The sequence below is a fragment of the Somniosus microcephalus genome, chromosome 4, assembly GCF_052327205.1.
Source record: "Somniosus microcephalus isolate GS21.2 chromosome 4, FLI_Smic_1.0, whole genome shotgun sequence".
In the NCBI taxonomy this organism is placed as follows: Eukaryota; Metazoa; Chordata; class Chondrichthyes; order Squaliformes; family Somniosidae; genus Somniosus; species Somniosus microcephalus.
Window position 1 is genome coordinate 228,218,748 of NC_140990.1, and position 12,652 is coordinate 228,231,399.

The 12,652-nt window shown below is 47.8% G+C and overlaps 1 protein-coding gene across 1 annotated transcript in view; it reads right to left on the bottom strand.

Annotated features, from left to right (window-relative positions):
• Positions 1 to 4,055: 4,055 nt before the first annotated feature.
• Positions 4,056 to 12,652, bottom strand: part of LOC147120253 (uncharacterized) — a 107,345-nt gene continuing 98,748 nt past the window's right edge. The window contains exon 51 of the mRNA XM_085985898.1: positions 4,056 to 5,035. Coding sequence (XP_085842024.1) covers positions 4,889 to 5,035 — 147 coding nt within the window. The 3' untranslated portion in view covers positions 4,056 to 4,888. The remainder of the gene's footprint in view (positions 5,036 to 12,652) is intronic.

The window sequence follows — 12,652 nt, forward strand, 5'->3', positions numbered from 1 at the left end:
GTTATGGTACTGTTAATCTAAAAGGGGAGGAATTGTAATGTATGTACCTTTAAGGGGGGAACTACTTTTTACAGCTCATGTATACTGTAGTACCGGCAGTGACCATACCTGTATATAACGCTGAGTAGTAATCTGTACAGATCAGTTGCAGTCTGAGCCACGTTGAGTAAACACCTATTGTACTGTTCTCCGCAGTCTGTGTCTTCTTATACACGGACGTAACAGGGATAAACCAGGGAATTACAGGCCAGTGAGCCTAACATCAGTGGTAGGGAAATTATTGGAAAAAATTCTGAGGGACAGAATTGGCCTCCAGTTGGAGAGGCAGGGATTAATTAGGGATAGCCAGCATGGCTTTGTCAAGGGAAGATCATGTCTGACCAATTTGATTGAATTCTTCGTGGGGGGTGACTAGGTGTGTGGATGAGGGTAGTGCAGTGGATGTGGTTTACATGGATTTCAGTAAGGCTTTTGATAAAGTCCCACATAGGAGACTGGTCAGGAAGGTAAGAGCCCATGGGATCCAGGGTGCTTTGGCACATTGGATCCAAAACTGGCTTAGTGGCAGAAGGCAGAGGGTGATGGTGGAAGGTTGTATTTGTGACTGGAAGCCTGTGTCCAGTGGGGTACCGCAGGGATCGGTGCTGGGTCCCTTGCTGTTTGTGGTCTACATTAATGATTTGGATGTGAATGTAAAAGGTATGACCAGTAAGTTCGCAGATGACACGAAAATTGGTGGGGTGGTAAATAGCGAGGCGGGAAGCCTCTGGCTACAGGACGATATAGATGGGTTGGTCAGATGGGCGGAACAGTGGCAAATGGAATTTAACCCTGAAAAGTGTGAGTTGATGCATGTTGGATGGACTAACAAGGCAAGGGAATACACAATGAATGGTAAGACCCTAGGAAAGACAGAGGATCAGAGGGACCTTGGTGTGCATATACATAGATCCCTGAAGGCAGCAGAACAGGTGGATAAGGTGGTTAAAAAGGCATATGGGATACTTGCCTTCATTAGCCGAGGCATAGAATATAAGAGCAGGGAGGTTATGATGGAGCTGTACAAAACGCTGGTAAGGCCACAGCTGGAGCACTGTGTGCAGTTCTGGTCGCCACACTAAAGGAAGGATGTGATTGCTTTGGAGAGGGTGCAGAGGAGATTTACCAGGATGTTACCTCGGCTGGAGCGCTTCAGCTATGAAGAAAGACTGGACAGGCTGGGGTTGTTTTCATTGGAGCAGAGAAGGCTGAGGGGGGACCTGATTGAGGTATACAAAATTATGAGGGGCATAGATAGGGTGGATAGAAAGGAACTTTTCCCCTTAGTAGAGGGGTCAATAACAAGGGGGCATAGATTCAAGGTAAGGGGCAGGAGGTTTAGTGGGGATTTGAGGAAAAACTTTTTCACCCAGAGGGTGGTTGGAATCTGGAACTCACTGCCTGAAAGGGTGGTAGTGGCAGGAACCATCACAACATTCAAGAAGCATTTGGATGAGCACTTGAAATGCCATAGCATACAAGGCTACGGACCAAATGCTGGAAAATGGGATTAGATTAGACAGGGCTTGATGGCCGGCGTGGACGCGATGGGCCGAAGGGCCTCTTTCTGTGCTGTATAACTCTATGACTCTATGACTCTATGAAGCTGAGTGCTGTTGGGGAAAGGCAATGTGGATGAGGTTGAGGGTGATGGAAACTTCATACTTGCTTTCCCTGTGTGGTGAAGGTCATGGAAGCGCTTCCTGCACTGCAGCCAGGTGCGACGGGTGACACCCAGAGAGTTTACCTCTGCTGCCACCTCCATCCAGGCAGCCGTGGACTCTTTGGGAGGCCTCTTCCTCCCTGAGCAAGGGTAGAGGACCTCCCTGTGGGCCCTTACCCCATCCACCAAGGTCTGCAATGACGTCTCGTTGAATTTGGCCGCAGCTCGGCCTCTGCTGCTGGCAACAGCTGGTGCAGGTGCCTCTGCCATTGTGCAAGAGTGGTTGAGAAGCCTGCAGAGGTGGAGAAGCTTGCTGGACACTTTGAAAGCACCACGAATGATGACATCATACTGTGGGGCTTTCTGACACGAATTGGACAATTAGCAAGGCTGCCCACATGCTGGGAATTAATTGGCCACTTGAGGGAAAATTGCGTGGAGCTGGCTGACACATTTTTTTGTGTGTCAGAAACCCCACATTCGGGGAAACCCGACCATTTCCCACACAAGCCAAAAATCGGGCCCCCGAGTTTTAACCACCTATTGATTGAATTTTTTGAGGTTAACAAGGAGGGTCGATGAGGGTAGTGCGTTTGATGTAGTCTATATGGATTTTAGCAAGGCTTTCAATAAGGTCCCGAATGCAGACTGGTCACGAAAGTAAAAGCTTCTGGGATTCAGGGCAAAGTGGCAAGTTGGATCCAAACTTGGCTCAGAGGCAGGAAATAAAGGGTAATGGTTGAAGGGTGTTTTTGTGACTGGAAGGCTGTTTCCAGTAGGGTTTCGCAGAGCTCAGAACTGGGTCCTTTGCTTTTTGTGGTATATATCAATGATTTGGACTTGATTGTAGGAAGTATGATTAAGAAGATTGCAGATGATACAAAAATTGGCCATGTGGTTGATAATGAAGAAGTAAGCTGCAGGCTGCTGGAAGATATCAATAGACTGGTCAGGTGGGCAGAACAGTGGCAAATGGAATTCAATCTGGAGAAGTGTGAGGTAATGCATTTGGGGAGGGCCAACAAGGCAAGGGAATACACCATAAATGGTAGGACACTGAGAAGTGCAGAAGATCAGAGGGATCTTGGAGTGCATGTCCACAGATCCCTGAAGGTAGCAGGACAGGTAGATAAGCTGGTTAAGAAGGCATACGGGATACTTGCCTTTATTAGCCGTGGCAAATAATATAAAAGCAGTGAGATTATGCTTGAACTGTATAAAACACTAGTTAGGCCGCAGCTAGAATACTGGAAGGATGTGATTGCACTAGAGGGGGTAAAGAGGAGATTTATGAGGATGTTGCCTGGGCTGGGGAATTTTAGCTATGAGGAAAGATTGGATAGGCTGGGGTTGTTTTCTTTGGAACAGAGGAGGCTGTGGGGAGACCTCATTGAGGTGTATAAAGTTATGAGGGGCCTAGATAGAGTGGATAGGAAGGACCTATTTCCCTTAGCAGAAGGGTCACTAACCAGGGGGGCATAGATTTAAAGTAATGGGTCGGAGATTTAGAGGGGATTTGAGGAGAATTTTTTCACCCAGAGGGTGGTGGGAGTTTGGAACTCACTGCCTGAAAGGGTGATAGAGGCAGAGACCCTCACCACATTTAAAAAGTACTTGGATATGCAGTTGAAGTGCCATAACCTACAAGGCTATGGACCAAGTGCTGGAAAGTGGGATTAGGGTGGATAGCTCTTTGTCGGCCGGCACGGACAAGATGGGCCGAATGGCCTCATTCTGTGCTGTAAATTTCTATGCTTCTATGTCTTTCTACAGTAAATCAAAATGCCAATCATTAACCAAGATCCTGAGACTTTTAAGATCAAATTGTGGAATTACAATGTTTATCCAGGATTGCAAATTTTAAATGCATTGCAGTTATACTCCACATGTTGCCATGACCCAAGCAGTTGAAGAACCTAAAGGTTATCTCACACTATTAGGTTTAGTGCATTCTGGAGTCTGATGGGGCCTGACCCTGGAGATATGCTGCCACTTGCATGTCAATGTATGCCCAAAACCATTGTATACAGATGCAAAAGTTTCCTCACAGGCTAAGAAACACTGGACCATGAAGAGTTGAATATGAGTCCAAATTAAATGAGTTCCATGTGGAACCTAACCTTAACTTTTTAAGATTATCACAAAACAATGAATTGAAAACCATTTGCCCATTGTAGCATTGATTTGTATCACAAAAGCACTTGAGAGAATAATATTTATAATGATTCAATCTGTTTGCCTCTAATTTGACTAGGCAAGTGATTATTTAGCACTAAGCAAAGAGAAGGAGGTTATCACAAACTGAGAAATACTTGATGTGAAGTGCTCAAAACAAAGAACCGAGAGGAAGCCAATCATTTGGTAAATTTTATTTGTTTCAAATAAGACAGTTAAAAATGGAAATGACATTAGAGAAAATGTTTGACATCTCATACTGCAAAATAGTGTTATTATAAGTAACAAGAATAATGCCTATATCTACATGCCTAATTTTGGAAAAATTGGCTACATAGGACAGGAGCATTGAAAAACCTAATGGAATTCCAATACAGTCGCAGAGATAGGAACATATTAGCACCAGAAACCTTTCAAGACCTCTTGACCAGCCTTGGAAGCATGTTATTAATCTAATATTATTGTTTGAGAAACAAAATAGACTAAAAGAAATAAGCACCAAGTAACCACTGATTTGTGAATATTTGAGGCTTCTTTCAGATTCGTATGTCAGTCGCTAACTACCTACATACACATGCGTAATGCACGTACCCCAATCACCCTGTTACTTTAAATGAGCAGTATAGTATTTTCTTCAAGCATGAATTTGATCCGTGTTACTGTCCATGATGAGGCAATTGAAACTGGGCAAAATTCTGCTCAGTTCGGCCTTCATCTTAGTAAGAAAAGTAGGTCAAGTTTGAGGATGGGGTTTTCGGTGTGAAAATTTTTCTTGATTGTTCAACCTTGTGGGTTAAAAGCACCACACAAGCAGAATAACTTGTGCATCAGAATTACTTTGCTACAGGTTTTCCGTACAGACGTTTCTCATAGTTTTACAAATACAATAAAAATCAGAAGTTGTCCTGAGTTAAAGAAGTCACAATATAGGCATGTAGATAGCTGCAGTATAGAGATTGAACAGTTTATTGTTGACTTTTATAAACTTGATAATGATGATGTTCTGTGACCTTATGAGAAACAAACAGGCCCAATGTCAACACCAAATTCCTGGTCCTCAGCACCAATATCCATAGGTGCAATGTCCACAATAGGCAGACGAATAGTCTTCCGTGTTCTATATTCAAAGACAGTCATGTCCCACTCTCCCACGTGTTTCTATAAACAAAAAGAAATAAAGTTCCTTTCAATGACAGTTAAATTAATGCTTCATATTGGTTAGCTTGGTGGGTGTGGCCATATAATCTAGCTGGTTTTTGCGTGGTCTTCAACATTAAAGATTTTATTGAAAAAAATGGGATTGCAACATCAGGAATGAGGCTTTGCAATAAATGTCTGATATTAAAGGTCTAAAGTTACAGGAAAGGTATATTATTTCTACATTAATACAAAAGGCATCCATTAAAAAGATTATAAATATTTAATTTTCAGAAAATGTAAGTTGATAAACTATCATTTTTACTATAAGCTTAATCTGAAGATTTAGCAATAACAACAATTTGCACTTATACAGCACCTTGAACATAGAAAAACATCCCGAAGCACTTCACAGAGATCTAGCAACAAAATGGACAGCGAACCAAAGAAGGAAATACTAGGAGGGGTGACCAAAAGCTTGGTCAAACAGGTGGATTTTAAGGAGGAGAGGGAGGCGGAGAGGCGGAGGTGTTTAGAGAGCAAATTTTAGAGCATGCCGCCTAAGTGGCTGAAGGAGCAGCTGTCAATGGTGGGGGGCCAGAATCTGAGGAATGGAGAGTTTGGGGGAGGGTGGGTGCTTTGAAGGGCTAGAGGAGGTTACCGAGATAGAAACATAGAAGATAGGAGCAGGAGTAGGCCATTCAGCCCCTCGAGCCTGCTCCACCATTCAATGAGATCATGGCTGATCATCCAAACTCAGTACCCTGTCCTGGCCTTCTCCCCATATCCCTTGATCCCTTTAGCCTTAAGAAATATATCAAACTCCTTCTTGAATATATTTAATGAATTGGCCTCAACTGCCTTCTGTGGTAGAGAATTCCACAGGTTCACCACTCTCTGGGTGAAGAAATTCCTCCTCATCTCTGTCCTAAATGGCTTACCCCTTATCCTTAGACTGTGACCCCTGGTTCTAGACTCCCTGCCATCGGGAACATCCTCCCTGCATCTAGTCTGTCTAGTCCTGTTAGAATTTTATAAGTTTCAATGAGATCCCCTCTCAGTCTTCTAAACTCCAGCAAGTATAAGCCCAATCGACCCAATCTCTCCTCATACATCATTCCTACCATCCCAGGTATCAGTCTGGTGAATCTTCGCTGCACTCCCTCCATGGCAAGAACATCCTTACTCAGATAAAGCGACCAAAACTGCACACAATGCTCAAGGTGTGGTCTCACCAAGGCCCTGTACAACTGCAGCAAGACATCTTTGTTCCTGTACTCGAACCCTCTCGCTACGAAGGCTAACATGCCATTTTCCTACTTAACCGCCTGCTGCACCTGCATGCTTACCTTCAGCGACTGGTGCACAAGGACACCCAGGTCTCGTTGCACTTCCCCTTTTCCCAATCTATTGGCGCTCAGATAATAATCTGCCTTCCTGTTTTTGCCACCAAAGTGGATAACCTCGCATTTATCCACATTATATTGCATCTGCCATGCATCTGCCCAATCACCCAACCTGTCCAAATCATACTGGAGTTTCTCGGCATCCTCGTCACAGCACACATGGCCACCCAGCTTTGTGTCGTCTGCAAACTTGGAGATATTACATCTAGTTCCCTCGTCTAGATCATTAATATATATTGTGAATAGCTGGGGTCCTAGGAGTGATCCCTGTGGTACCCCACTAGTCACTGTCTGCCACTAGGAAAAAGACCCGTTTATTCCAACTCTTTGCTTCCTGTCTGCCAACCAGTTCTCTTACCGAGCCAGTACCTTGCTCCCAATCCCATGTGCCTTAACTTTACATGCCAATCTCTTATGCGGGACCTTATTGAAAGCCTTCTGAAAGTCCAAATACACCACATCCACTGGTTCTCCCTTATCTATCCTACCAGTTACATCCTCAAAAAATTCCAGTAGATTAGTCAAGCATGATTTACCTTTTGTAAATCCATGTTGACTTTGTCCGATCCTGTCACTGTTTTCCAAGTGCTCCGCTATTACATCTTTTATAATGGACTCTAGCATTTTCCCCACTACCAATGTCAGGCTTACCAGTCTATAATTCCCCGTTTTCTCTCTACCACTTTTTTTGAATAGTGGCGTAACATTAGCTACCCTCCAATCCATGGGAACTGTTCCAGAATCTATAGAATTTTGGAAGATGACCAGCAATGCATCTACTATTTCGAGGGCCACTTCCTTAAGTACCCTAGGATGTAGATTATCAGGCCCTGGGGATTTATTGGCCTTCAATCCCGTCAATTTCCCTAACAACATTTCCCTACAAATACTGATTTCATTCAGTTCCTCCCTCTCATTAGACCCTATGTTCCCCGACATCTCTGGGAGGTTATTTGTGTCCTCCTTTGTTAAGACAGAACCAAAATATGTATTTAGTTGGTCAGCCATTTCTTTGTTCCCCATTATAAATTCCCCTGATTCTGACTGCAAGGGTCCTACGCTTGACTTCACCAATCTTTTTCTCTTCACATATCAATAGAAGCTTTTACAGTCAGTTTTATGTACCCTGAAAGCTTACTCTCATACTCTATTTTCCCCCTCTTAATGAATCCCTTTGTCCTCCTTTGCTGAATCCTAATCTGCTCCCCAATCCTCAGGTTTCCTGCTTTTTCTGGCCAATTTATATGTCCTCTCCTTGGATCTTATGCTATCCTAAATTCCCTTGTTAGCCACGGTTGAGTCACCTTTTTTGTTTTATTTTTAAGCCAAACAGGGATGTCGGCGGGAGGCGCGAGCGGGAAGCTATAAAAGGCCCCAGAGACCCAGGGAAGGCCTCAGACCATGGGTGTTGGCGGGAGGCGCGAGCGGGAAGCTATAAAAGGCCCCAGAGACCCAGGTAAGGCCTCAGACCGTGGGTGTCGGCGGGAGGCGCGAGCGGGAAGCTATAAATGGCCCCAGAGACCCAGGTAAGGTGTACCAATCTCCAGTCTCGGACCTCAGAGGGAAGGAGAGAGGTAAAAAGTAATCCAAGTGTGATTGTGATGAAATATGCCATTCATCAGGCATGCTGTATTCTCTGTGTTTGATTGTGCCTGTGACTGTGACAAGCAGGGGACTTTAGCTTCAGTTTCATTTCCTTACCTGTATTGTATTGTGTGTAGGGCTCCGCCGATACCTGGCCCCTACTTAAGCAGGCCCCAGCGTGTCTCACAGGCAGTACAGCAGATCTCTGGATGAGAGACACTTCTCCACTGTGTATTACTTTCTGAGTTAATAAAAGCCTTGCTTTGCTCCGTTAACGTTGAGTCTCGGATTCATTGAGGCACATCAATTTTATTAACTCAATTTTCAACGCAATGGATCAACTCTTGAAACCCGAACGTTTGGATTTGGACCCGCATGCTTCGGATGCATCGGCACAATTCGGACACTGGTTTAAGTGTATGGAATTCTTCCTGGACAATTCCGCAGCCATCACAGATGCTACGGACACTGAAAGTATGAAACTCGGAATCCTGCGGAATTGGGTAAGCCACCGGGTTTACCCCCTCATCCAAGACGCCGACACGTACTCGGCCGCCTGCGACATCCTAAAGGCGCATTACCAGCAGCCTACGAACGAGGTGTACGCTAGGCATCTGCTCGCTACTCGCACACAGCGACCTGGGGAATCGCTGGATGAGTTCCTAGTCACCCTGAAAACGCTTGGCAAAGACTGCAAGTGCCAAGATGTAAAAGCCGCAGTGTACACCGACGAGCTTGTTTGTGATGTCTTTATCACAAGCCTCAGCTCCACTTACATCCGGCAGAGACGACTGGAAAAAACGGGATTGGACCTGAAACAGGCTGTGGACACAGCGCGATCCCTGGATGTGGCCCAGAGAAACTCGGACGCCTACTCTTCAGCCCGCGCCGCCCACGCCGCCACGTGTGCACCAAGGGCGCCGCCATCTTGGAAGGCATCTTCCCCGCCCGGCAGCCCGACACCGCCGGGGCCCCGCTCTCCCCCCAGAAGCCCTACGACAGCCGCGATGCGTCGGGGCCCCAACTGCTACTTCTGCGGGCAGCCAAAGCACACCAGAAACCTATGCCCGGCGAAAGGCATCACCTGCTTTAAGTGCGGTAAGAAGGGGCACTTCGGGAAGGTGTGCAGAGGGAAGCCAGCTGGAAAACCCGCCACCGCCGCGTGTGCACCGTGGGAGCGGCCATCTTGGACGCCATCTTGCCCGACCTCATGGGGTCCGCCATCTTGTGAGCAGACAGCGTGGATGCCATCTTGTCTCGATCAGGGCCCTACAGTGGCATCGGTCACAGTGGATCAGACCAGACCGCACCCGCTATCCAAATCAATGGTGGACATCGAGGTAAACGGGTACGGGGTTAAATGTTTAATTGACAGTGGAAGCACGGAGAGTTTTATTCACCCTGGACTAGTACAACAACTCTCTCTAACGGTGGTCCCTGCTCGGGGCACTATCTCTATGGCTGATAAAACCCAGACATCGACCATTATGGGTTACTGCGCGGTACAATTGTCCGTTAACGGAACTGTATATGATAATTTTAAATTACTAATCATGAAGAGTCTATGTGCGGGCGTGATCTTGGGCCTGGACTTCCAGTGCCACCACCAAAGCATCACGCTCAATTACGGTGGGTCCCAGCCGCCCCTCACAGTGTGCGGTCTGGCTACCCTGAAGGTAAAGCCGCCTTCGCTATTCGCGAACCTTACTCCCAACTGCCAGCCAATAGCGACCAAAAGCAGGAGGTACAGCTGAGAGGACAGGTGGCTTATCGCGACCGAGGTGGACAGGCTGCTGAGGGAGCACGTTATTGAACGCAGCAACAGCCCGTGGCGCGCCCAAGTGGTGGTGGTGAGGGGTAGCGAGAAGAAATGGATGGTGATCGACTATAGCCAAACGATCAACATGTACACCCAACTAGACGCCTGCCCGCTACCCCGCATATCAGAAATGGTGAACCAAATTGCCCAATACCGGGTGTTCTCCACCATCGACCTCAAGTCAGCGTACCACCAGCTCCCTATCAGACCAGAGGACCGCCCGTACACCGCCTTCGAGGCGAACAGACACCTCTACCAATTCCTCAGAGTCCCCTTTGGGGTGACGAATGGGGTCTCGGTCTTCCAGAGGGAGATGGACCGCATGGTCGATGACCACCACTTGCAGGCAACCTTCCCCTACCTCGACAACGTCACCATCTGCGGTCACAACCAGCAGGATCACGACTCGAACCTCGAGAGGTTCCTGAAAACCACACAAAAACTCAACCTCACTTACAACGAGGACAAGTGCGTTTTCAACACCATGCGCCTCTGCATACTAGGCAGCGTGGTGGAGAATGGGGAAATCGGACCAGACCCCGACCGATTGCGCCCCCCACGGGAGCTGCCCCTGCCCAACACTTCCAAAGCCCTGAAAAGGTGCCTGGGGTTATTTTCTTATTATGCCCAATGGGTCCCCAACTACTCCGACAAAGCCCGCCCCCTCTTGAAAGCATCCTCTTTTCCGCTCTCTGCTGAGGCCCACGCCGCCTTCAAAAGCATTAAGCGGGATATTGAGCGGGCCACGCTACAGGCAGTGGACGAGAACACTCCCTTTCAAGTGGAAAGTGATGCGTCTGACTTTGCCTTGGCGGCCACCCTCAACCAGGCGGGGCGGCCCGTAGCTTTCTTCTCGAGGACCCTCCAAGGGCCCAAGATCAGACACTCCTCCATGGAAAAGGAGGCCCAAGCCATCGTGGAGGCAGTGTGCCACTGGCGCCACTACCTAGCCGGCAAACGCTTCACCCTTCTTACCGACCAGCGGTCGGTAGCGTTTATGTTTAATAATAAACAGAAGGGGAAGATTAAAAATGATAAGATTCTCAGGTGGCGGATCGAGCTCTCCACCTTCGAGTATGACATCATTTACCGGCCAGGGGCCCTTAACGAATCCCCCGACGCCCTCTCACGAGGGATGTGTGCCAGTGCCACCGGGGATCGGCTACAGACCCTCCACAACGACCTCTGCCACCCAGGGGTCACACGGCTGTTCCACTTCATAAAGTCCCGCAACTTACCCTACTCGATTGAGGAAGTTCGGTCTCTGACCAGGAACTGCCGCACTTGCGCTGAGTGCAAGCCTCGGTTCTACCGCCCAGATAGAGCCCACTTAATCAAAGCTACACGGCCCTTTGAGCGGCTCAGCTTAGATTTCAAGGGCCCCCTCCCGTCAGCCGACCGCAATGTTTACTTCCTGAACATTGTGGACGAATACTCCCGTTTCCCATTCGCCTTCCCCTGCCCAGACATGACCAGCGCCACGGTCATTAAATGCCTCAACAGCCTGTTCTGCCTGTTCGGTATGCCGAGCTACATCCATACGGATAGGGGGGCGTCCTTCATGAGTGAAGAGCTACGCCAGTACATGCTGTCCAGGGGGATCGCCACGAGCCGTACCACCAGCTACAACCCCCAGGGTAATGGTCAGGTGGAGCGAGAGAACGGGACAGTATGGAAAGCAGTCACTCTAGCTCTAAGGACCAAGGGCCTCCCTACCTCCCGCTGGCAGGAAGTCCTCCCAGATGTGCTCCATTCGATACGGTCGCTATTGTGTACTGCCACTAATGCCACGCCTCATGAACGAATGTTTGTCTTTCCCCGGAAATCCACCTCAGGCGTATCCATGCCGTCATGGCTCTCCACCCCAGGTCCGGTATTTGTACGAAGGCATGTGAGGGGCCACAAGATGGACCCTCTCGTGGAGTCAGTGCACCTACTCCACGCCAACCCCCAATACGCATATGTCCGGCACGCCGACGGAAGGGAGGACACCGTGTCCATAAAAGACGTCGCCCCAGCCGGTAACGACAACAACCACGACAATAATAGCAACAACGATCACAGCAACTCTTACCCACCCACTATTCTTTCATCACCCCCGGAAGAACATAGACCAACGGTGCCCCCACCAACTACCCCTTCAACAACCCTGGCGGCGCCCCCGGCAGAGACCCAGGAGGCCACCGGGGACACCCGCGGCACCACAACAGCTACGTCGGTCACAGAGGACTACCAAACCCCCGAACAGACTAAATCTGTAGAAGGGGTGAATGTGATGAAATATGCCATTCATCAGGCATGCTGTATTCTCTGTGTTTGATTGTGCCTGTGACTGTGACAAGCAGGGGAGTTTAGCTTCAGTTTCATTTCCTTACCTGTATTGTATTGTGTGTAGGGCTCCGCCCATACCTGGCCCCTACTTAAGCAGGCCCCAGCGTGTCTCACAGGCAGTACAGCAGATCTCTGGATGAGAGACACTTCTCCACTGTGTATTACTTTCTGAGTTAATAAAAGCCTTGCTTTGCTCCGTTAACGTTGAGTCTCGGATTCATTGAGGCACATCAGTGATGTCACCAGAAAGTGGGTAAGTGATTGGTTGGTGAGTATTTCTCTCTTTTGAAGCTTAAACTCTGTGGTTTATAGTTTCTAAGGTGCGATATTCATCATCTAGAATCGGGGCACAGGGTATTTAAGAATAATATTAATAAATTTAATTAATTACATAGAATGGGAGATCAGGTGATGTGTTGCTGCTGCAAAATGTGGGAGCTGGTGGACACCATTGATTCTCACAGTGATCACATTTGCAGTAAGTGTTGGCTGCTCGAG